The sequence below is a fragment of the Mirounga angustirostris genome, unplaced genomic scaffold (genome assembly GCF_029215605.1).
Source record: "Mirounga angustirostris isolate CCGP_5_RB_7025 unplaced genomic scaffold, mMirAng1.0.hap1 SCAF_12, whole genome shotgun sequence".
NCBI classification, from domain to species: Eukaryota; Metazoa; Chordata; class Mammalia; order Carnivora; family Phocidae; genus Mirounga; species Mirounga angustirostris.
In genome coordinates this window covers 28,032,018-28,058,994 of record NW_026991720.1, presented here as the reverse complement: position 1 = coordinate 28,058,994, position 26,977 = coordinate 28,032,018, and the positions used below count along the sequence as shown (strand labels likewise).

At 36.9% G+C, this 26,977-nt stretch overlaps 1 protein-coding gene across 11 annotated transcripts in view; it reads right to left on the bottom strand.

The window, feature by feature from the left end:
- CADPS2 (calcium dependent secretion activator 2) overlaps positions 1-26,977 on the bottom strand; it is a 517,989-nt gene that overhangs the window by 285,122 nt on the left and 205,890 nt on the right. For 10 of the 11 annotated variants that reach the window (XM_064575007.1, XM_064574999.1, XM_064575000.1 and 7 more), the window contains exons 4-6: positions 20,315-20,395; positions 13,985-14,221; positions 8,864-8,985 (exon numbers count right to left, since the gene is read on the bottom strand). In XM_064575007.1, coding sequence (XP_064431077.1) covers positions 8,864-8,985; positions 13,985-14,221; positions 20,315-20,395 — 440 coding nt within the window. The remainder of the gene's footprint in view (positions 1-8,863; positions 8,986-13,984; positions 14,222-20,314; positions 20,396-26,977) is intronic. The other variant, XM_064575005.1, reaches the window with a different exon arrangement.

Below are 26,977 nucleotides of genomic sequence, written 5' to 3'. Positions count from 1 at the left end.
TGTATAAATTATACCTCAATAAAGCTTTTTAAAAAGATTCTGTAAAAAATAACATGGTATTCTCATTCTTAGGGCATTTGCACCCCCTCAAGATTTCATGGACTACCACTGTCCTAGTGTTTATGCCCCCCACTTCCAAATTCACATGTTGAGGCACAAATCCTCAGTGTGATGGTATTGGGAGTTAGGGCCTTTGGGAGGCAATCAAGTTCGAGTGAGGTCATGGAGCTGGTGGTCTGTCTCTCCACTCTGTGAGGGCACAGGGAGAACTTAGCCCCGTGTAAAGCAGGAAGAGGTCCCTCACCAAGAACCCGACTGCTGGTGCCCTGATCTCGAACTTCTATCTCCAAAATTGTACAAAATAAATGTCTGCTGTTTAAACCACCCAACCTCTGGTGTTTTTATTGTAGTAGCCCAAACTGAAAAGTGTGGTGCTGCTGTAACAAATACCTAAAAATGTGGAAGCAGCTTTGGAAGTGGGTAATAATGGCTAGAGGCTGGAAGAATTTTGAGATGCTAGGAAGAGCCAGTATTACAATGAAGGGACTCTAAAGGAAATTCTGGCAAAGGTTCAGTAAGAAAAGAGAGCTATAGAGGAACCTTCCATCTTTTCAGAGAATACATAATATTTACGAACACAGTGTTGGTAAAAATGTGGATGGTAAAGGCTATTTTGATGAGGTCTCAGTGGAAAGGAGGAACATGTTACTGCAAACTGCAAAAAAGATTATCTTTGTGATCAGTGGCAAAGAACTTGGCTGAATTGTGTTCATGTTCTAGTGTTTTGTGAAATGTAGAACCTCCATGCAATGAAACTGGAGAATGACCTGAGGAAATTTCTAAGTAAAGTGTTGAAGGAGCAGCTTGGTTGCTCCCGACTGCTTACAGTAAAATGCAATAAGAGAAAATGAATTAAAGACAACGGTTATGTAAAAAGTTACCAGACCATAAAGATTTTAAAGATTCTCAGTCTGTCCATAATGAGAAAGCATGTTCAGAAGAGAACACTAAAGGTGTGGTAGACCAGCCATTTGATAAGGAGGTAAGTGTAGGTATGAACCACAAACCTAATCAACCATCTCAGCAGGAACACTGTTGGTTAAAACTGAAGGGGATGGAAAGAAATGAAGGAAGACAAACTCCTTAGACCCTACAAAACTAGACCAGAGATTCAGCTATGAACACATTCTAGTCTTCAAAACAAGGGAGGAATGACTCCAAAGGTGATTCAGAGATCATTAGGACTGCCAATCCCAGCACAGGCCGTTAGTGCAACAAGCCTGCAAGGGTTTGGAGGAGTTGGCAGGGCATGGATAGGACTATCTCCACCTCAGTTTCAAAAGCTCAGACCTCTGCCTAGCAGGGCCTTGTGGATGGGGCCACTGCTGACAGATGGCAGCCATCAGAGGCTGCAGGGGGAAAAACATCCATCCAGCAGAGTCATATGGGTGTCATCACTGCCTTAGTGGGTCCAGAAGGCAAAGCATGGAACCAAAGAAGAGTACTCTTGAGCCTTAATGTCTAAAGGAGTTTATCTTGCTAGGTTTTAGATTTACTTGGGACTTGTCACCCACTCTATTCCTCATTTCTCTGTTTCTGAACTGGAATATCTATTCTGTGCCTCTCCCACCATTGTTGTCATGAAGCATGTAACTTACCTGGTTTCACAGGTTCAAAGCTGGAGAGGAACTTTGCCTCAAAATGAATCATAATTCATTTTACCCATATCTGATGTAGATAATATTTAGATGAGACTTTGGATTTTAGACTCCAGAACTGATGTTAGAATGAGGTAAATACTGGGGCTGTTGGGATAGAATTAACCTATTTTGCAGGTGAAGACATGAATTTTGAGAGGCCTGAATGTGCACCCCCAAAAGTTCAGATGTTGAAGCTGTAATCCCTAATGTGATGATGTCTTGACGTGGGGCTCTGAGAGGTGGATGTGGATGAGGTCATGGGGATGGAGCCCCCATGATGGAACTGGTACCCCTACAAGAAGATGAAGAGATGCAGGAGCTCTCTCTCCACCATCTGAGGACCTGGCAAGGAGGTAGCCCCAGAAAGAGGGCCCTCCCTAAAAACCTGACTGACCGTGCTGGCACCTTGATCTCACACTTCCAGCATCCACAACTGTGAGAAATAATGTTTGTTGTTTAAGCCACCCAGTATTAAAACTGTGTTTCTGTTACAGCAGCCTGAGCTAAGTAAGAAACATAAAAAAAAAATAATATAATTGCCATAAAAGAGCTTCCCAACCAGTGAGTGGTGACATACTGTTGTGTTCCCAATGGGTTTCAGGAGTGACTTCTAATATCTCAGTCACTGGGGTGGCATGATAGGATCTGAGTCTTTTATTCTCTTGCTACTAAGAAACTTCTTCCACTGACTACTTACTATACAAATAACACATTTTCCCGATCCAAGTCTCTTGCTGAAGTGAAAATGTAGAAAACATATTGATATTTATGGGATGCTGCTCAAGCAGTGCTTAGAAGGAAATTTATAGCTGTAAATGCCTGTATTAAGAAAAGCTCAACTCAAAAACATAACTTTCCACCTTAAGACATTAGAAAAAGAAGAGCAAACTAAACCTAAAGGAAAAAAGGGAAGGAAATAAAGAAGATTAGGGTGGAAATCAATGAAACAAAAGTTGGTTTTTTTGTTTTGTTTTTAAGATTTTATTCATTTATTTGACAGACGCAGCAAGAGACGGAACACAAGCAGGGGAGTGGGAGAGGGAGAAGCAGGCTTCCCACTGAGCAGGGAGCCCAATGCGGGGCTCGATCCCAGGACCCTGGGATCATGACCTGAGCCGAAGGCAGACACTTAACGACCGAGCCACCAAGGCACCCCAAAAGTTGGGTTTTTTTAAAAATAAAAATTTTGGGGACGCCTGGGTGGCTCAGTCGGTTAAGCGGCTGCCTTCGGCCCAGGTCATGATCCCAGGGTCCTGGGATCGAGTCCCGCAGCGGGCTCCTTGCTCAGCAGGGAGCCTGCTTCTCCCTCTCTCTCCCTCTGCTTGTGCTCTCTCTGTCAAATAAATAAAATCTTGAAATAAATAAATAAATAAAAATAAAAATAAAAATTTTTTTAGCCTGATGGACTAAGAAAAAGGAGATTCAAATACTAGAATTTATTGAATTCATTTTAGAAATGAAAGAGGGAATATTTTATGGAAATAAAACATATTATAAATGAATACTATAAACAAATGTATGCCAATAAATTAGGTAACTTGAATGAAATGGACAAATTACTCTAAATACACCAAATACCAAAACTGACAAGAAGAAACAGACACTCTAGATAGATCTACAACAAAGAGATTAAATTAGTAATGGAGAACTACCTACAAAGAAAAGTCCAGCCCCAGATGGCGTCACTGGTAAATTCTACCAAACATTTAAGGAATTAATACCAATTGTTCACACTTTTCAAAAAAAGGGAGACCACTTCCAAACTCATTCTATGAGGCCAATATAAAATCAGATAGGTCTCAAAAAAAAAAAAGATACTATAGACCACTATTTTTTTTTTAAAGATTTTATTTATTTGACACAGAGAGAGAGAGAGAGACAGTGAGAGAGGGAACACAAGCAGGGGAAGTGGGAGAGGGAGAAGCAGGCTTCCCGCCAAGCAGGGAGCCCGATGCGGGGCTCGATCCCAGGACCCTGGGATCATGACCTGAGCCGAAGGCAGACGCTTAACGACTGAGCCACCCAGGCGCCCCTAGACCATTGTTTCTTAAAGAGATGCAAAAGTCCTTAACAAAATACTGGAGAACTGAATGCTGTAACAAAAAGAATTATACATCAGGACCAGGTGCAAATTATGCCAGGAATACAAGGTTGGCTTGACACCTAAAAATTAAATAATGTAATGCACCTTCAATAGGATAAAAGCAAAACCCATTTGATCATCTCAACAGAGGTAGAGAAAGCATTTGACAAAATCCAACACCTTTTCATGATGAAAACACTAACAAAGCTATGAAAAGGAACTTCCTCAAATTGGTAACAGGCAACTATAAAAAATTCAGAGCTAGCATTATACTCAATCATGAAAAATACATGCTTTCCTACTAAAATCAAGAAGAATGCAAGGATGTCTACTCCTGACACTTCTACCCAACACTGCAGTGGAGGAACTGGTCAGGGCAATTAGGCAATCAATCAATCAATCAATCAATGGCATCCAGATCAGGCAGAAAGAAATACAATCATGACTACTTGCAGATGACATGATCTTATATAAAAAGAAATCTAAGAAATCTAATAAAAAAACAACCATTAGAATTAACAAGTTCAGCAAGGGTGCAGCATGCAAGATCAATATTTTAAAAATTATTTTTATATACTTACAATAAATAATCCAAAATAACTTAAGAAAACAATAAAATACTGGGGATAAATTTAACCAAAGTGCAAAACTTACACTTTGAAAACTACAAACTATTATTAAAAGAAACAAAGGTCTAAATAACTAAAAAGACACTCTACGTTCATGAATAGGAAGAAAACATTGTTAATTAAGATGGCAGTACTCTCCAAATTAATCAGATTCAGTACAATTGCTATGAGAATCCCAGCTAGAGATATTTGCAAAACCTTTGTAGAAACTGGCAAATTTATCCTAAAGGTCATACAGACATTCAGAATAGTCAAAATAATATTGAAAAAGAACATAGCTGGAAGACACATACTCGTGATTTTAAAACGTCACAGAAGGCCAAAAAAATTAAAAATAAAACCCACTTCATACAAGGCAATGGTAAGCTAAATAATGTGGTACTAGCTAAGGGCATCAATGTAATACAACTCAAGAGTCCAGAAACAAACCCATATAACTATGGTAAATTGATTTTCAAAAGAGTACCAAGAATATTTAATGTGAAAGGAATAGCTTCTTCAACTTAAGAACTGGACAACTGAATTGTTACATGCAAATAAAGGAAGTCGAACCCTTACATCCTACCACAAATAAAAATCAACTTAAAAGTGGATTAATGAGTGCACCTGGGTGGCTTAGCAGCTTATGCAGCCGACTCTTAGTTTCTGCTCAGGTCATGATCTCGTGGGGTTCCACACTCAGTGTGGAGTCTGCTTGAGATTCTCTCTCTCCCTCTTTCTCTGCCCCTCTCCCTGCTTGTGCACATGCACGTGCATGCTCTTTCTCAAAATAAATAGATCTTTAAAATGGATTAATGATCTAAATGTAAGAGGTAAAACATGAAAGTCTTAGGAGAAAACATGGGGCTAAATTTTTGTGACCCTGGATTGAGCACTAGATTCTTAGACACAGCTCCAAAAGCATAAGCAACAACAACGAAATAGATAAATTGAATATCAGAAGACAATATCAAGAAAATAAAAAGATAATCTACACAATGGGAGAAAACATTTGCAAATCATATATAAGAATCTAACATCTAGAATATACAAATGGCTCTTACAACTTAAAAGACAACTCAATTAAAAAGGAGCAAAAGACTTAAATAGACATTCTCTAAAGAGATATACAAATAGCTAATACAACATATGAAAATATGCTCAACATGATTAGTCACGAGTGAAGTGCAAATCAAATCACAATGAGGTATCACGTCACCCCTGCCAGAATGACTGTGCATAGGGCAAATAATAAGTATTGGTGCAATGTGAAGAAACTGAAACTCTCATGCATTGTCAGTGGGAAAATAAAATGGTGCTATCACTGTGGGAAGCAGGTCAGTAGATCCTCAAAAATCTAAACATGCAATTATTATATGGTCCAGCGATTCCACTCATACGTATATACCTAAAACAACTGAAAACAAGGACTCACACAGATATTAGTACAACTTTAGTTACAGCATTCACAGTAGCCACAAGGTGGAAACAACCCAAGTGTCCTCAATCTAAATGAATGGATAAACAAAATGTGGTATCTACATGCACTAAACTATGATCTGGTCATAAAAAGAAATGAAATTCTGATACATGCCAGAAGATGGAGGAAGCAGAAAATATTATATTAAGGGAAAGAAACCAGTCACAAAAGAGCACATACTAGATGATTCTATTTATTTGAAATGCCCAGAATAGGCAAATCCATAGAGACAGAAAGTCACTTAGTAGTTGGTCAGGATGGGGGTAATCTGAGGTTGATGCACAGGGTTTCCTTACACAGGGGACAGTGTTTCTTTTGAGGTGATGAATATGTTCTAGAATTGCTGATGGTTGCACAACTCTGTGAATATACTAATACAGACTAATATAACTGACCTTTAAAACAAAAAACAAACCTCTCCCTTGAATCCATATGCCCTGCCAAAAATAGCCCCAGTCAATTTCCTTCTATCTCACAGCCTCCTCCTAGATCTAAAGAATCTTTTAAAAGAGTTGTTTGGGGCACCTGGGTGGCTCAGTCATTAAGCGTCTGCCTTCAGCTCAGGTCATGATCCCAGGGTCCTGGGATTGAGCCCTGCATTGGGCTCCCTGCTTGGCAGGAAGCCTGCTTCTCCCTCTCCCACTCCCCCTGCTTGTGTTCCTCTCTCGCTGTGTCTCTGTCAAATAAATAAATAAAATCTTTTTTTTAAAGAGTTGTTTATTCTCATTATTGTCACTTTCTTGTCACACTGTAACTCAGCTCTATTTGCCTGCAGGAGTAAATACTACACCCTTCAATATTTACTGTGACTAAGTCATAAAAATAAGTGCAAGCAACTGAATAAATTCTGACAGCCTACTGGGTACTAGAAGATCAAACTTCTCAAGGAGGAAATACAAGGTGAACAGAGAAGAAGCACATTAGTCTAAAGATTAAAATGAGCCAGAGAATATCTGCTTCATATTGGGTTATTTAAAAGAGGTGTTCTCAGCAAGTAAGGTTTAAGATTTTTTTAAAGTAGGCTCCATGCCCAGCATGGAGCCCAATGCAGGAGTTTGAACCTCACAACCCCGAGATCAAGACCTGTGCTGAAATCATAGTTATTATTTATTTCAAGGTAGAGTTTAGTGATTCATCAGTTGCATATAACAACCAGTGCTCATTACATCAAGTGCCCTCCTTAATACCCATCACCCAATTACGCCGTCCCACCCACCCATGTCCCCTCCAGCAACCCTCAGTTTGTTCCCTATAGTTAAGAGTCTCTTATGGTTTGCCTCTGTTTTTATTTTTATTTTTCCTTCCTTTCCCCTATGTTCATCTGTTTTGTTTCTTAAATTCCACATGAGTGAAATCATATGCTATTTGTCCTTCTCTGATTTCACTTAGTATAATACACTCTAGTCCCAGCCACGTCATTGCAAATGGCAAGATTTCATTCTTTTGATGGCTGAGTAGTATTCCATTGTATATATACACACATCTTTATCCATTCATCTGCCAATGGAAATCTGGGCTCTTTCCATATTTTGGCAGTTGTGAACATTGCTGCTATAAACATCAGGGTGCATGTCCCCCTTCAAATCACTATGTTTGTATTCTTTGGATAAATACCTAGTGGTGCAATTGCTGGGTCATAGGACAGCTCTATTTTAAACTTTTTGAAGAACCTCCATACTGTTTTCAGAGTGGCTGCACCAGCTTGCATTCCCACAAGCAGTGTTAGAGGGTTCCCCTTTTTATGCATCCTCACCAACATCTATTGTTTTCTGAATTAATTTTAGCATTCTGACCAGTGTGGGGTGGTATCTCATTGTGGTTTTGATTTGTATTTCCCTGATGATGAGTGATGAGCATTTTTTCATGTGTCTCTTAGTCATTTGTAGGTCTTCTTTGGAGAAATGTCTAATACCAAGGATCCAGACATATAAAGATAAATGATAAGGCAGGCAGAGGGAAAAGCAAGTGTAATGATATGTTTGAGGAGTTACATGAAGTCCAGTAACTGACCAGAGGCTAGGTGAGGTCCCAGAGGTAATGAGAGGCTGGTTAGCGATAGACCTTTAAGACTTTTTATAAGGCAGGGTGAGAAGTTGCAACTTGCTTCTTCTCCATCTCATTATACTCTGTGCACATCTGTCCTATTACACTTGTATCTGTGTCCCCACCTTACACTTGTGCCTGCCCTAAGGAAAATGAAAGTTTTTGTTCACCTCTAACAACTGCCAACCAGGATCTGATCAGACATTTCCTGAATGAACAGGTCACATCATCATGCTGTGATAAGACAAAAATCCTAAGTCCTGAGGAAGGAAAAAACATCTTTCTAAGGGCAGTATACAAATGAAAGCCAGGAAATTTTCAAATTCCTCAGCCTAGCCTAGTTATTTCTACCAGAGACTGTGATGTTTCCCAAGTTTCAATCAGTTAAAAAGAACATCTTCCAAACTTAATTAAACTCATTCCCAGACTTTGAAACCGAAAACTGCCAGCAAAGAACAGTTTTAGCTCCTGATTACTGTGCGGTTGTCATTAATTGGTTCTCTAACTCAAGCCTATTCCCTAAGTATTCTAAGACACTGTGCAAAATTGTATCCACCTCAACATCATCAGTGTTACATAGTCATTAGTAATACGCGGAAATGGAAAGCTATTAGGTTATAGTTTTTTTTGTCTAGAAACTGAAATAGGATCTAGCACCACCTTTTAAATAATACATGATTACACATGCTTTCCTTTTAAATGGCTTATAAACACCGACTGGCCAAATAACTAGCTTCTCCTTTGCAGGTTAGATTTTCTGTTTGTACTACACAGGGATTCTGCTACAGTTCTAATTATAGCATCCTTATCTAGAAAGGCACACAATGATTCTCAACAGTTGAAACAAAGCTAACCAAGAACCCTTTTGGAGTATAAAACCACACAATGCTGCAAATAAATAAACCATGTTTCTTTGGAAGGGGAAATTTTTTTTTTTCAGCTGGCTTACTGTGGCCTTGAGGCTTCAGCCTGGTCTGTCTGAAGTTTTTCTCCTCCTTCCACTTCCATTGTACAGTAAACAATTCGATTGGGAGCAACGGACTTCAAACCTTGCACTTCCATTATGACAATCTAAAGATAAAAAAAAAATTTTAAATGATACATCAAGTTGGTAGCCTTTAACAAGACACAGAGATAGCAGCATTGATTATAAGTAGAATGACCAACTGATAAAATTATCTGGTAACACCAATGGTATTTTATCTTCTTTAGAATCCACTTGTATTCATGGAAGGTATAGTAAGTAACATTCTAAGGAAGTCTAGTATTGAAGAAATATCTCCTGCAGCTTATTAAAGTAAGGTTAAGATCTCTAAATATAAGCCTGACTGAGTTAAGTGAGGTATAAACTCAGATCCTTAAAACATGATGGCAAGTCTGCATGAGGTAAAGTGGAATTACCCATGAAAATTCAGTGAGTGTGCTAAAAAAGCAGTACAGGGTGCGTTCCACATAAAGTGAAATACTATTTATGAGTGGTGCACATCATCATCATCCCAATTTGTGGTTATCAGTATGTGACATCATCAGGTCTTTCTATATTCACTTATTTTAGAGGACTATTAATATTTATAAAAGAATATTCATTATAGAAAATGTATATCTTATTACGAAGTATGGAAAATACAACTTGCTGATGACTATCTTACTACTAACTTGGCAAGGAAAAAAAGGACTTTTCCACTAAAGGTATGTGCTAATTTAACACAGCACACTGGGAATGGGTAGAAAGACTGATACTGTATTACACATCTATAACTCCTAGAAAAAAGAGAAACAAATATTTTTCAAGTGGGCTTTTTAATGTTCATATAAAAGGCTAATGATTTTAAAATACTGTAACCTAACATTTTCACTGGGTGTACACATAAAATATAAATATTACTGAGTATTTTTGCTATAGTTTTTTTTCAATCAAAACTTGCATCCTGAAGTTTCCTAAGTTCTTGAAGCTCATAAAATATATTCAATGGCATTTTTATAACATGCACATTTATGTCTTTATTGATCTCATGTTTTATTTGTACAAACAAGATTAACAGCATTCATGCCACGTAGCTGCCAAAATATCCACTAAAAACATCATGTATTGATCATTTCATACATTATTAAAGTCATTCCACTTCTCACTGAGTTGTGATATGAATCTTGAGGCAAAAGTTCTCAAAGAAACCATCTTAAAAAAAAACTATTCTTCCTTTCACTCTTCAGCACAACAGAAGGGTTATGTTCATAAATATAAACGCCTTTTTCTCCCCATGAAAATAATGGGAAACTAATCACTAAAAAAGAAAGGTCAAACTCAGAACCATTTTCCTTTCTCAACCAAGACTTTTGTCATTTTATCACACAGAAATTCATACCAACACATGAATAAAAATAAGGGCATAACAGAAAACAGACTAAGAACTGATAGAGACCAGTAACACCTTTTATAGCTGCTGTAAGACATTCAAGGAAGTTAGAACAAAGCACTTCATCTTGTTGATGGAAAGTAAGCAAAAGGAGGCATATATTCTTAATAAATCAACGTCGTTGTTAATCATTTTGAAATTCATTAGATCCTTATACAAATAAAACTAAGTAGAAGCTGAGACAAATGAACTATATAACTGTATCAATCAAAAAGATTCCACAGGGACTTACCAACATGACCGAAATGGCTTCTTAATAAAATTTTTGGAAGGTCACTTAAAATACAGGAAGCAAGAGAATTGTGTACACATAATGTAGAAATCTTTTAGTTCATATTTGGAAATATGCTTATTTGCCCTGCACCTCTTTCTCGAGTGTGTTCAACAGAGCGCAAGAGAGAAGAAAGGAAGCACCTGCTTAGCACTATGTCTGTCACCTCTCCTACAAGCTACTGTAAACAGGACCTCCTGAAACACACAACTTGTGAAACCATTTCCCACTCCACAAAACAGTACTCCCATCTGTGCCGGGAATATTTTCTTCGGCAGAACTGCCACTTTCAAAAGAAGTAACTTCTGTTCTGAGTCCATACATATAAATAAAACAACACAATTCTACAGATCTGATTTCCAAAAGGAATAAAAAAAAAAATGCAACTGGTCTCAATCTTTAATGATAAAGACAGCCACAAATTCCGTGGACCATCAACTGACCTAATTTCAGGTAACTGTTTCGACCAGTTCCCCACAAAACTTAGTAAGAGAACCATGGAAAATGAATATAGTCTCAATTCCATCCCCATTTCCCCAATCTTTCTGTGATTGATAGAATAAAGATAATATATACAGAATTATTCTAGAGGCAAAAAGAAGGCAGTCATGTACAAAATACAAAGCTTGGTAACATGCTTCTGAATAATGCACTGTCCAGAGAGTTATGTGGCGCTGAGTCATGTGCAGGTTTGAGAAAATGAAGCTGAGCAGTATTTGGGGACCATATACTACCAGATAAAGAAGCCGTCACAGGGTCTGCCAACCTAATACCAATGAAAACTGTGAAAATCATCTGTACTCATACCAGTGACACCATTTATCTTCCAACACGCAGACTCAACTTCGTAGATTAACCTGGGCTGTCTTCCCCTTACTCAATATTTAACATACCACGGGATGGCTCACGGTTTTGTGGGTTAGCTTCGCTCTTGCTTTATTATTGTCTCTGAAGGTTTCAGGAATGAAGCGATCTAAAAGTAATCTTGTTGTGGCTAACTGCTGCCTTTTTCTTTTCTTTTTTTTTAACTGCTTCTTTTTGATACCATCAAAGTCCCCAGTTCAATCAGTATTTATCAAGTCAACTGTGTGCCAGGTAGTGTTTTAGGCTTTTGTGATACCTCAAGGAAAACAAGACCTTAACTTCCTGTAGCTTACATTTTAGTAGAATCAGGCAAATAATGAATAATAAAAATAACTGAATTATACATTAGGTGGTAAGAGCTGTGACAAAAATTCAGGTTGGCAAGAGAACAGGGTGTGGGGAGAGAAGAGACCAGTCAGTAGCAATTTTAAAGAGGTGATAAAATTTAAACAGTTTTTCAAATCTGCACTTATTCTCTAGACTCAGCCGTTAGTTCGTAGAAAAAACTTTTCCCACTGGACCAATTCTAAGCCTGACTGACAAAATGGAAGACCCTTAAACTGGAATAACTGTTTGCCTTTCAGAACTTTCTTAGGCTAAGTAGCAAGGCTTGGATAATGGGCCAGGGATAATTATGGAGTTTAGTCAGGCTGAGGTCAGAGGCCCTGGGGATAGAGGGGGACCTCATCTATTCTCTCAGGTATCCACAGGTAAGCACTATGTTGTGTGCACTGAATGTGACTTCATTTTGTTGTTGGACACACAACTCCTATTTATAATACTGGAAGTGTATCATAGAAAACATCTCTATTATGCTATGGAAGGAAAGTATCTGCCTTATATAGACATAGTAATAGAGAACTATCAAAACAATTTTATAAATAGGCAAGCTTCTCAGACCAGGCAAAATGAAGTTTTAACTCATTTTCTCTAACACCATTTTACTGTTAACTGAGCAACCCTGTTTAATATACTGGCAATAAAGTACAGAACAATTCATAGTTTCACACAGACACTAACTCACGAGGATAATTTTGTTTTCAAACAGGAAAAGAGTTCATAAAAGCCAATTATTTACAATTGTGTTTAAAACCTTCTAAACAATACAGAAAAGAGAAGGTGTTTTGAACAGTTTCCAGTTCTGCATGGTAGGTTTCTACATTACAAAAATAATCTGCTTTACAAATTATAACTAATTTTATTTTGCACAAAGCCTTAAAAAAAAAAAACCTTGGCACTTTATATCTTGGTCAGTAGGAAAACAGACTTCTACATGTAAGATACTGTGTAGTTTCCCATTAAATATCTCTTTAAGATACCGAAGAGATTGAGAAGAAACCCAGTAATGGCAAGAGATTGAGAAGAAACCCAGAGTAATGGCAAAATCATTAGGTAATCCCAGAATGGAGTCTCGAGTCAGAAGAAAACCTATTTCTAACTCTGATAGTAAATTTAATCTATTAACCTACAAAGAAATCATTAGCATGGAAGTTAAGAAAGAGAGGCAGTTGGCTTATCCTCAAGCCTGAATTTATCTTAGGGTGGAATAAGTGGAATAAAGAACAAAAGCACACATTGGCTTTTTCTGCCACAAACTAAGCAAGCCAAAAGAAAGAAGTATCAAGAAATTTAAAATGGTACCTCCTAAGACTCCATCAGTCAATCCAGAAACTTCAATAGCAGTAGTGGGCACCAGAAAAGAGAGAATTTAACAATGCAAGGAAGGAATAACAAGCTTTAATTTTTGAGAGCGCTATAAATTTAAGCTTGATATAGCAAGTATACATATTTGTGTCATGTATAAATGCATAAACATATACATGGATTAGCCCAAATACACAGATTAGAAATGAAAAAAATGTAAAAAAAAATAATCAACAGGTGGCTGTGGTAAGAGTCTGCATCAATATCTGGTTTCCGGTGAATTGTATAAAAAGCATAAAACTCTGAAGTCTCAGGGAACACTATTTTAAATGCATGACATTTGTTCCTGTCCTTTATACTATGTACTGTATCTATAATGAAACTGGACATCCTGGAAAGGAAGAATTCTCTACTTATCATCTATATGCACCCAATATTATGTTTCAAAGCTGGCTGGTGTGATCTGATTCTAGAAAAATACCATAGGTGAGGTAGGTTAAAAACAAAGCTAACCAAAAGCTTGAAAGTAATTCCCAAATTACAGAGAATTCAATTATGTGTTTAAATCCTATTTCCACTCAAGTGTGCTTTAGTGCTCACTTTATCAATAAACTTACACCAGGCTAGTTGGCACAAAGATGAATTTTTTCAAAACTTATTATTTTATTATTTAGTCCTAAAACTGCTATTACATTTAAAGAACAATTTGTATTAATTTGCATTCACAACCTGATTGTCTAGCAATTGAGGAATAATGTAACTTCTTCAAAATATATCACACTGCTTTCAATTCAAAAAGTTACCACGAAGGTCAGCAGAAATTATTTTGCAGCTTCATTTCTGCTGTCAGAGGCGATCATGGGATAAAGTCACCTACCTCTAAGGTGAACGACAGCACCACATCGGACTTTGACAGCTGAATCTCATTCTCATCGCCTATGTCCAAAAATGCAGAATTCTGTGAACGTTTTAATTTTTGTAATTTAAATTCTGGACCACCTTTCGAAACTGGAAGACTTTCCAAATTGGCCATTAGCAAATTCACTGAAGACCGCAACTCTTCTATATACATATTCTCCATTTCTTTTGCTATAAATTTGGGGAAATTTCTTTCCTTGAAAATAATTTTAAAAAAAACAATGTTACAAAAGTTATATTTCAATTTTATCATAGAAGATTATATGATGTATATCTTTGACTGTCTTAGAAATTATGACACTCAATATATATGCACCTACCCAATATTTTAGTCTCCAGGTTTTAAAATCATCAGGCTTTGGCAATTTTGATTATGTCTAAGAGTACCTTACATCCCTTATTCAGAATCATTATGGTACAAAATGAATAACATTTTCACATTAACTATTTTTGATAAGACTTGCTTAAGGAAAAACTGAAAACCTACAGGAAAGAAAATTTAGTATCTAGATAAATCTTAATTAGTCACTGTTAACTTTGAATTGCTTGGGGTAAACTGGTTGGTAAGAAAAACATTCAGTATACACTGCTTTGCCTGTTAGGAAACAAACAACTTAAACATTTTTCTTACCAAAATGTATAGTAAGAGGATATCCTTTTTATAAGCATTCAAATTAAAAAATACATAATAGCAATATGATATTTCTAGAATTTTCATATCACACAAATGTGACCAGATCCCTTATGACCATAATTTCAGTTTTTTAGTAAAGGTTTAGAAAATTTTAAATTTAAAGCAAAAGGCCAACTTATGACTAAAGCTGTATATAAAAAAGAATAACAATATCAATTTAGAAGATTCATTTTCTTTCTGAATTACATGAGCATTGCCATTTGATCCTTAGATCGCTGTAATCAGATTTTGGTTTCTTTCAACTCGATGAAAAGGACATACCCAATACTGGTATTTAGACAGATATTGACAGATATGCCAAACTGCCCTTAAAGATGATTATACCCATTTATATTCCTACCAACAGCAAAAGGAGGCCTTCTCACACTGTTGGCTCTTTCGTAATCTTTGAAAACCTGGCATTCGCTCTTCCCTTAAAGAGAGTTTATAGCTTTATGATATGACGTATGATGTAATGTGTTGACTACCATACAAAACTGGCTGGGAATGAAAGCCTAAAGCAACCACCTTGCAAATGACTGCTTAATGCTCCAGAAAAATTAGTGCCTTTCTCAAGAGTTTCCCTTGGCATCATTCCAAGTATAACCTAAGAAATCCCCATCTCTGGGATGACTGGAACCCATCCAGAATGCTCTCATCAACCTGCACCTAACCTGTGACTCACCTGCACCAGTTTTTTCATGGGATGGAAAGCAACATCTGGTGCCACTTCACAAATCAGTCCCAGAGTCTCAGGCTACCTGTTTCTCTTTTCCCCAAATATAACTTTCACATATTTCTTTTAACATAATTTACATATAATCAATACTAAAATTGCATATTTATTATCACATAGTAATTAAGTATCCACATTCATAATTAACTTTCTTAAGGAAGACTCTTAGGTATCCTTTTAACATTCCTCTAGAGTGTGAAGCAACATTCCAAAAAAGTTTGCAACCTCAGGAAACACACATAACTCTTCAGCTACAGAACACCTTGGTTTCCTTTGGAGAAAAAAAAGTAATGTTTTGGAATGGTTTCTAAATGCATGTAAAAGAAAAAAACACAAGCAAAATAAGCCATAAAAAGATTTTTATATTTATGCACTGCCTTTATTTTTTTATTTAAATTCAATTAGCCAACGTATGGTACATCTTTAGTTTTTGATATAATGTTCAATGATTCATTTAGTTGTGTATAACACCCAGTGTATGCACTGACTTTTTTTTTTTCAAGATTTTATTTATTTATTTGAGAGAGAGAGAGAGAACACAAGCAGGGGGAGTGGGAGAGGGAGAAACAGGCTTCCCGCGGAGCAGGGAGCCCAATGCAGGGCTCGATCCCAGGACCCTGGGATCATGACCTGAGCTGAAGGCAGACGCCTAACGACTGAGCCATCCAGGCGCCCCTGCACTGACTTTAAAAGCTGTTATGAAAAGTATCCAAAACCCAGAAATGAGGCAAAAAGGTGAGGGGGCAGGTCCTTTCAATGTCCTATGGGGGCAAAGGGCATCCAAGGGTCATCTGAGGAAATATACTCCGTTTGACTTACTGTTTATTGATTCAAAGTCCCAACAGTGAAGTTACACGTTAACTTACAGAATTTTGTCTGGAAAAGATGCAAATAATGTGTGTCTGCTGAGTAAGATAATCCAATGGTTATAGTTTAAAACCTCACTGGAAATTGACCACTTTTAGATCTAATCCAGGAATCTTGTTTTAACCTTGCTTAAAACCACCTAGTTTTGCTATGCTCTTTGGATTAGTTTTAACACGTAACTAGTTTGCTCATTCATTATGCACTGAATGAAATCTTTATTGTGTGTTTATATTTGTAGAAGTCATAATTTTGCCTTTTTAAAAATTTTACTTTAGCAAAGCAAAAAAAAAGATCACGTTTGAAAGTTTGGATGCACCAATTTTTTTTTCAAAATTTTAAGGTGTTATTTTATGGAAAACAGCATTAGCACATAAAAAACCAAATTCTTATTTAGCTTTAGTTAAAAACACATCATTCGCAATCATTTTTCAAGGAGACTGGCAGGATTCACCAAAATTGATGGTCTAATCAGCATTTTCCAACTTTTCAAGAAATAGACTATACCCAATTTTTTTCCTCTCTGGGGGAAAAGACAGACTACTCTGCTTTAAAGCTCTGAGGTTTATTAATAGTATTTCATCAACTTTATTTAGCCTGCTTATGTTGCCTCTTCCTTGGAAACAAAAATCAACTGTACTTCAGGCAACTATACATGTTAAATTTAATCTTTTAAATTAGAACAGACTCAGAAATAGGGTTATTCTTTAGTTTAACTGTGAGTTGTTCTTATAAACCATGGTTTAAATGTTCTAATTTACTCACTCATTAGCGGCCCTAACACATTATATACATGAAAATGCTTGTTCCATAAAAAAAAATTCTCAGTATTCAAATTTAGTCCCTTTTAAGTGCTTCTAACCTTCCACTAGATGAAACCTGGACCAGACTGGTAGGTGGAAGATGGGGACAGCTGTCAGATTCTAGAAATACTCTGAAGGCAAATGCAAATGGATTTCCTAATAAATTTGTCATGAGGCACAAGAAAAGGGAGTCAGAGAGATGATTCCAAGGTGGTTTTTTTTTTTTTCGTGTAACTGACAAGATAGTACTGTCAAGAATTGGCCTAGCCTGACCACTTAACTGGAAATTTTAAGCACCCTACACTCCTGATTCCACCTTGTCTTTATTTTCTAAATAGCAACTGAGCACCTTCCATAATTCAGTTATATGGAACATTCCTTGCTTATTGTCAGCTCTCCCAAATGCAAGATCCACCAGGGCATGGCAGGGATATTTTTGTCTGGGTTTATCCCAAGACAACTACGCATTTATCTGGATGTATCCCAAAAGCCTACAACATTGCCAGGTTATTTTAGTAGGTGTTCAATAAACATTTATTCATTGAATTTAGGGATAGAAAAATTCAGGCTCCAAAAAGTTAAATAAACCTGCCCAATGTTCTATATCAAAGGAAACAGCAATCATGGATTTGCCTACAGGTTTTTCTGGCCCAGTCCACATTTTTCCTACTACTTCCTATAATTATGCCTTGGCTAAAGTATTAAAGTCAATACTTCTAGGGTGCCTGGGTGGCTCACTTGGTTAAGCGTCTGCCTTCGGCTCAGGTCATAATCTCAGAGTCCTGGGATCGAGTCCCGCATCGGGCTCTCTGCTCTGCAGAGAGCCTGTTTCTCCCTCTCCCCCTGCTCTTCTCTCTCTCTCTGTCAAATAAATAAATAAAATCTTAAAAAAAAATAAATAAAGTCAATACTTCTATCCTTTAAAACAGATTTCTGCCCTGGGGTTTTGTTGTTATTATACTGTGCTGTGAAGTATGATAGGAGGTGTTACTGATTGCCAATGATTATTAATGGACCACACTTCTGGATTATCAGACTGAAGAGGCAGCTGGGGGCCCAAGAGAGCAAAGTCAAAGACCAGGGTTTGAAACCAGCCTCCACGTTATTTGTTACGTAGTCTTGAAGTCCGTAATCTTCCCTAAATCTCAATCTCCTAGTCTATACAATAGACTCATTGTATCCTCTGTCCTTAGGGGTTCATAGGATTAGTGTAGAAATATAATGCAACAAGGTCAGTAAATTATAATTAGCTTTATGAATTTTTAATGAAGATGGCTTACCCTTGGTGAAACTGAATTAGAAAGCAATTAAACATGTTTTATCTCCTATGTCAATATACTCACCAAAAGGCATGTTATTTTTGGTGACTTTTTTCCCCTTCCAATTCCATTGGCTTCGCTTCCTTCTCCACACTTTTTTAAACGTACCAGTGTTTGTGATGACATCATTGGGGTCCCAACAAAGAGAAGTCTATGTGCATCACTCACCCTTTCCTCTCAAGTCCAAAGATGATAAACCCACATTTTCCTCCCAGGCATGAAGTTGAGACAACCAAGACTCTCCCTCCTGTTTCACAACCCTCCAGAAATTCATCTAAACTTTACTCTGAAGCATCACATCCTCAGCCAGGCCCTTAGAGAAGCAAATCCAACTCATTACAATATGCACAGTCTCAGTGTATCTATATCTATATACACCTAGGCAATCTACAAATGTGGGTCACAGATCCAGAGTCCTGTCCCCCAGGGTCTGGAACCTCTCTCTGGAGTCTCTCCCAGTCTCAGGTCTTCAAGAAAAGCAACTGTCTTTCCAGCCAGCTTTCCAATTCAGCTAAGGGTTTTGGGGAAAATGCTGTCCTCTCTAAAGCTTCCAATAGCCTTAACCTACTTGACTTTCATCCTATAAATTCGACATCTGAATCTCTACAAGGATGTAGTGCCTCCCCAGATATCCTGAGGATAGTAACATGGCATGCTGACCTTTTAACCACTGTTCTTTGTGTGAATGTAACTCTTTAGCCCCTAATTCATAGCACTCTATGTCTTCATTCATCTGGAAATTCCTCTTCATCTATCTCTGGCTTGGTTCTCACAACTTACTGTCATCTCTGCTACCCAAATTTCTCTTAATTTTCTCAACTTTCCTGTTTATCTCCAATTTCTCAACAATTTCCCTACTTTTTAATATACTTTTAGATAACACAGTATTAGCATTCTGAAAACTTACACATCATTCATAAATGCATTTTTCTTTGCAAAAACAAAAATATTTCAATTGTTAAAATCAGCATGGGCTGTATCTTCTTCTCAAAGGCTGGAAAAGTTCACTATCATGATTTGGGAGGTGGTTAACATGGGCCATGTACACATACATTCACTGAGCTGTAAACTAAGTATTTGTATACTTTACACATTATACCTAAAATTTAAAGAAATGAAGAAAATTCCCTCAATAGGGAGGATTCTTCAGAAAGATGGAGGGAGGTAAAGGAAGAGTGTACCTCCAAATATTCAAAGTTTTGATTAGCAGAAGGGAAAAGAGGGAAAAAAAATCATACCTCAGATTAACAGCACTATAACTTCAAGTCTATTGGGAAAGCCAATTTTCTTTTACCACTAATTTATGCATCAATTTACTAAAGAATGATGCAAATAATGAAGTTCCATGTGCTCTAAAAAATATTAAGCATTAAGAAGAAATTAATGATTTTGTTTAAAACTTATTCCTATTACATAGAAACACAGTGACTATATGAATAAATTATATTGAACACTATCTGTGGGAGTCTTACTAGAAACTTCCAGTTAGATTTTTCATCCATTCAAATATTAGTTGACTCCACTATGTGCCAAGCACCATGTTGGGTATCTTGGAATACGTGATTTTGCAGAGACAATGTTTTACTCCCTAATTAGGTTTTATTTAGCACAATATTAAAATTCTTCTAAATGTGGCCATTTGAGAAATTCAGGCATTGCTTTCAGAATAATCTACAAAAGTTATTGAGTTTAAACATGTTCTATGTGTAAGGAAGGATATGTAAAATAGATAATATGCTCCATTTAGATAATATGCACTCAGATATTTGGGCTTAAGAAGCATGCACAAAGAGAAGAAAATGATAAAATTATACTATCTATACAGAACTTTTTCAGCTCGCAGAAATAGGAGTAAAAAGAAATGTTGTACACTATGTCAAAGTTAATAATTTACCTTTGCCATTTTCTCTGCCAACTGCAAACGACCATCAAGTTCCCTTCTGATCTGGGCTGCTTGTTCATCTGCATTATCCAGCTTTAAAATAGAAATTACACATACGTGATTACCTAATGACAGTGACCTACAGATTAAAGACTTAAGGACTCAATTTTTGTTTTTAATAAATTCTCTCAGCTACCTATTGACAACACAGAATGGCAGTCCAATTAAATTTCTTGGGCACTTTTCATTTTGGTTTTGTTCACAAAAAAAGTTATTAAATTGCTAAGCGTAGTAGCTCAGTTTATCAAAAATCTAATTATAATAATTCCTTGTCCAACCTGTCTGCAACAACTCTAAAACCAGGAAGTCCTTGTTTCCTTGAAATTACATTAAATTGTCTTTACGCTTATTCCGTCCATCCTTCTGTCTTTGTAAAGGTCAGCCCTAAGTAGTTCCAGATAGATAAATATCTTGTTTTGTTCTTTCAAATTTCCACAGTGGTGAGATTCTGAATAATGTTTTACTTCTTTTTCCTTTCAAAAAATATTCCCTTTATTTTTATAACAAGTTTGTGTATTAGTGCTAAACTATAAAAGTACCATTTGATTAACTGATAGAACTTCCTACCATTTAAATCTTCATATTCTCCTCACTCTAGTATCAACAGCCTCATGCTGCCAAGAAACCCTTCCACTCTCTTACAGATTGGCACCACATTAGAATTCCATTCTCTTCTGCTAAATTTGATTGAAAGCAAGAGAAGCATGCTATCATCATTTTTAAAGATATTTACATGGAAAATTACTTTCACTTATCCAGTGAAATCATCTTTCTTAATATAATTTCTTTTAACTTTTCTTTATGATTCCCTTCCCCCCAATTATTGATAATCAATTTCCTTTATTAGTTCATTATAAAAACTGCTATATTGAGGAGGTCCTATGAGCCATGCACAGTGTGGGATGCACTGGGTGGACTACAAATGTTTCTCTTGACTTTAATTCCTTTCCCTTTGTTACTTCCATCATAAAGAAACCCGGGCCACACAATACAACTGTAGTATAATAAAGGTGCATCTGAAGACTGGATTAGTATTGAGTACAATATTAAACCACCCAGGAGAATACAGATTAACTTTTCTATTTCCTGAAGAACTTCAAACTGACCAGATTGCATTCTTTAAAGCAGCCTTAAAAAAAAAAATGCCTGAAAAAGATGAGTAGAGGCAATGCAGGTTGACAGGATGGTGGTGTCAGGACATATATAAAGAGTCAAGAAATGGGGAAGATGTTCTAGTAAAAGAGCACCAGGAGTTTGGAGGTGAGATGACTACTTGTAGAAATGATAGATATTGGGGGGTGGGGGAAAGTACATGGGAGATGGGGCTAGAGAGAGGCCAGCTACTTCATAAACTACTCTTCACAGCCACAACAGGGCATCTAGAGTTGGTTCCTACAACAACGGGAATTCTTTGAGAGATTTTAAACAGGATTTTGGAAAGATCACTTTGTCTCCAGCACAAACAACAGATTAGAGGGACATAGGAAGTCTGATATTTATTCATTAGAAAAACAGATCTGGGGTTACCTTCCTAAAAAAAAAAAAAATGTTTCCAGGTTGATTAAAAAAAATCAAATGCAGTTAAAATCAAGTTTAAAACCAGCCAAGATTTTTAAGATTTTATTCATTTATTTGAGAGAGCGAGAGCGTGCATGCATGAGCAGGGGGAGGCACAGAGAGAGAAGGAGAAGCAGGCTTCCTGCTGAGCAGGGAGCCCAACACAGGGCTCAATCCCATTATCCCAGGACACTGGGATAATGACCTGAGCAGAAGACAGACACTTAACCGACTGAGCCACCCAGGTGCCCTTAGCCAAAATTTTCTTAAACTAAATCACCGGTAAATAATTTTCTATGTCATCTCAAGAACAAACACAAGTTAATTAATAGGACGCAAAGTCAAAGAAACAAAGTTTCTCTTTACTGTGTTCAAAGTCAAAATGATTTACATTAAAAACAAAATTGTTAAAGAATGTGTGCCATATCTGTTCCAGGTGACTGAAATCAAAGTCCTAAAAGCAAAAATTATGTGTAAGAACCTGTAACTACAATACTTCATTTACACTAAATGTGTAAATGATCTCATCTTTGCTTAAATGCTGATAAATATCTTTCCATAGAAAAATTAAAATGGTTACATGCCTGTAAGGAGTTCTGATTCCACTAAGAAATAGTACTTAACATCTGAAAACAGAAGGTCATAGTTCTTCAAACTTCACAAAACACTAACATCTTCAAATATTATATCTTCATATTAACAGCTCTTAATTTTAAGTGAAGTTATTTGACTCACTTCTGGATTTTGCAAGTATTTTCTTTGTAAGAGACATTTTCTACTACTTCTGAAAAATATTAATACCCTAACTGCATTTCTCTGAAAAAATGTAGGCAGAGAAAAGCAGAACATTGCTGTACCAAGTAACATTTGAATAGCCTTCTCTTAATTAAATTTTCAGAGATTTTTACTAACTTTGGTGATTGCTGGTATCATTTTGTGAAACTAGAATTGCATACTTCCAAACGTAAAAAAAAAAAGCTAATAAAAACAATTTTTTTTATATCCTTGTGTAATGTAACGCTAGATAGAATTGAAGGAGGTAAATCAGTTGGTTAACTTTTTTTTTTTTTTACATGTAAGAATGTTAATGTCCCATGTTTTGGGGGTTTTGTTAGAGATTTATTATTTTAGAGAGAGAGCATGTGTTCACAAGCAGGAGGGGGAGAAGAAGAGGGAGAGAGAATCTCATGCAGACTCTGCTGAGCACAGAGCCAGATTGGGGCTCAATCTCATGACCCTGAGGTCATGACCTAAGCTGAAACCAAGGGTGGATACTTAACCAATTATGCCACCCAGGCACCCCTTGTTTTCTTGAGTGTTTGTTACTTTTTTTAAATTGAAAGCTTATATAATTATGTTTTCTTAAAAGTTGACTTCTCAATTGAAATTAGTTTCACATGCAGTTATAAGAAATAGATACACCCATTATACATGCCTAGTTTCCTCCAATGGAAGCATCTTACAAAACTGTACTATTATATCACAACCAGGATACTGACTTTGATATAATCATCCATCTTATCCAGAGTTTCTCAGTTTTATGCTTACCATTTGTATTAATCTATTATTTATCTAATTTATCTAAATTCATATATTCACCACTACAGTCAAAACACTGAAGAATATTTTTTAAGATTTGAGAGTGCGTGCATGTGCACACACACGTGAGCATGTGTGAGGGGAGGGACAGAGGGAGAGAATCCTCAGTCAGACTCCCCACTGAGCACAGAGCCTGACATGGGGCCACAAGACCATGACCCAAGCCTAATCCAAGAGTGGGATGCCCAACCGACTGAGCCACCCAGGTACCCCAAAACACTGCAGACTTTTAACACCATATGTTGCTCTTTTATAACCACACCAACCTCCTCCAGCCAATCCCGTTGGTTAGATTTAATAATGTACTGCTTTTCAAAATGTTTAAAAATAAATTCTAATAAGGCAAATGGATTTTCTTTTAATTTCCATTATGAAACTGGAGAGGTTAACATTTGTAAGTACTGGATGGGGGCCTCGGACCTCTTAATGCACACATTCACCACCTGGGTGCTTTCCTCAAAGCACATGGTCACAAACAGCATGTATCTATAGCTCCAACCCTTCAGAAGAGTTTGATTTACATTTCCAACTGCTTATTTACCATTTCAATTTGCATGGAGACTAACAAGCCCAAAATGCAATCTTGACTTCCAGCTCCCCATACCAATCACTCCTTCGATGAATAATGCCATGTCATATAAATAGCACATCTATTCACCCAGTTGCACAAGCCCAAAACCTAGGTGTCATCTTTGGCCTTTCTTTTCCCTCACAGCCCACATCCAATCCAATCTAGAGTCATGTAGAGTGAAACCTAGATCACATTATTTAAGCAGACTGCAATTCAGGTACTCTGAGTTCTTGGCTAGGACTCTACTTTTTTTATGGTAGAGGGTCTTCCTGGCCACTTCAAGTAGATCTCCTTTCACCAAAGCAGTTGTACATATGGTTATGGTGCAAGTAATGCTTTTTCTTTTCTGAACGCTCCAGAGAACTTGGGTTTTTACACCACCTCCTCCATCTCCCCCTCCACAAAATCAATCAATCAATCAATCAAGCCTAGATGGTTCACAGATGTGGGACATCAGATTTTAAAATGCTGGATAGCACCTCTGTCTCTAGCGCCTGATTTGGGGTATGAGATAAAGAAAATGGAGATATGTGGACTCTGGAGTCCATGGTAGGGCCCAGACGCAAGCCTCATTCTATGAGGACAACCTCATTTTCTTTAAATTCTTGATTTGAACACATTGTGACAATAGATTACTTACCTCACAGATGTCCTTCCCTGGCACAGAGCATGCCCAAATGTATCTTTATTCTCCACAATGCCCCTAGTATCTAGTGTACAGAGCATTTTCAATTACCAATTGAAAATGATCAATTTCAATTAACACTTCAAAATCAATTACTACTTCAATTATCAAGATATTTTTCTGGACTGGCAAATATTTAGCATAGGAAATGTACTTTTATTTTCCTCCTGTTCATTACATAGGAAGTACTGTTTCCACATTCAGAATGCTCTGTCACAGAATATTTTTCACATCTTTTTTTGGTAAGACTTTATTTGTCAGAGAGACAGAGAGAGAGAGAACAAAGCAGATTCCCCACTGAGTAGGGAACCCAATGCAGGACTCTATCCCAGGACCCTGGGATCATGACCTGAGCCGAAGGCAGATGCTTAACTGACTGAGACACCCAGGCTTCCCTATTTTTCACGTCTTTTAAAAAGAGTCAATCAGTGGTCAGGACCATAACAGATACCCAAATGTATCTTTGTTCTCTGCAATGTCTCTAGTATCTATCATACAAAGCACTTTCAATTATCAGTTGAAAATTAACAATTTCAGTAACCACTTCAAAATCATTAATTGCCATATTAAAAAATCAATGACCACTTCAATGATGAAAATATTTCACTAGCTTGACAAAGCTTTAATACAGAAACATATATATTTTTTCCTCCTGTTCTTTACATGGGGTTTGTGGTTTCCACATTTAAAATTCTCTAGGCTTGGGAGTTCTTAACCTGGACCTTTGGGAATCTGAATCACTCAAGTTGTGAGCAAATTCTGTAGAGTTACGCATTTTTTTCCCTTGGGGAATGGTTTGAATTTCCTAACTCAAAAGGGTGGCAACTCCCTAACTCAAAAGAGGTAAAGAACCATGCTGTGGGGAAATCTTTCTAGAAGCCTCTATCCATTTCTTCTAGAAGAGGCTGTCTTTTTAAAACATAAACCATGGAAGACGGTCACCCTCAGACCTACACATCAACAACCTTACTTTTTACAGAGATTTGTTAAACCTTCATAAAGGGACACTAAGACACATGCTCTCAACAGTGTTGGCAATGGTCCAATCATTTTACTATTTACCCTTTCTTACACCTACTGTACAGCAACCACGATGTAGGCTCTTCAGTAACTACAAAAGTAAGGGCCTTCCAGGAGCTCACACTTTATATCAAAAATAGTGAAAACAGTACACAGAACAGAATATAATTGCCAAAAGAAAGCTACTGATCAGTGCTATAAGAATTCAGTGATGGAAGAGATGTGTTTCCTGGTTGATTAGCAACATGATGGATTTGCAAAGAGGGAAATACTAAAAAATGGACTTTGAGAAGTAGAGAAAATGCTGACCTGATGCAGCAGCCTATTGGTCTTGACTTGCAAATCTCCAACCCTAGACTTTCCTTGCCACATTCCCCACATCCCCCTCATGTGATTGGAAACAAGCTCCAAGAGACCGCAGGGATCAACAAACCTCCCCTTGCAGAAGGCCTCAGACCCAAAGCCCAACTCTCCTACAGTTATGAAAATTTTAAACAGCATAAAAATAACTTTACCAAGTTTCACCCAACACTTCCATTTTATAACTTGTGAAATCTTTTATCCAATGCTCTAAAAACTACAAATATCAAATATTTGAATTCATTAAATTTGTTCATATCTTTAAAAAAAATCATTTATAAAAAGCACTTTTCATAGCACTGTTTAGCATCATTACCCTCTCTCAATATATTTTCTAGAACCAGGATAACTGTATTAACATTGTCAATCACTAAAAAAAGGAATTAATAGCTATTTTTCCATAATGACACCTTAGTACATGCCGACCCTACTCAATTATGTCCTCCTTTTTCCCACTGAAGAAATTAGTTTTTTCTCTGACTTCACACTCCACTTATGGCATACTTCTTTTCAAACAAATTATATTCTGTTATTTTCTTGTAATATTTGCCTTTATCCTTCAGTATGAAAAATGCAAGTACACTAGGATTTGTTATATAAACTTCGTGTTTTCCCTGTTCATATGCTGGTCCGCTGTATTTATATTATACATAAATCTGGCCATTTACAGATAATGTATCATGAGAAGTAACTGGCACAAACCTAACACTGATTCCAAAAGAATACTCCAACCAACACTTTATCATAGTTTTCTAGTAGCCCAGTGTTTATTTGACAGTAACAAATATATATGGATTTTGCAACAGAACCTAAAATCACTGAT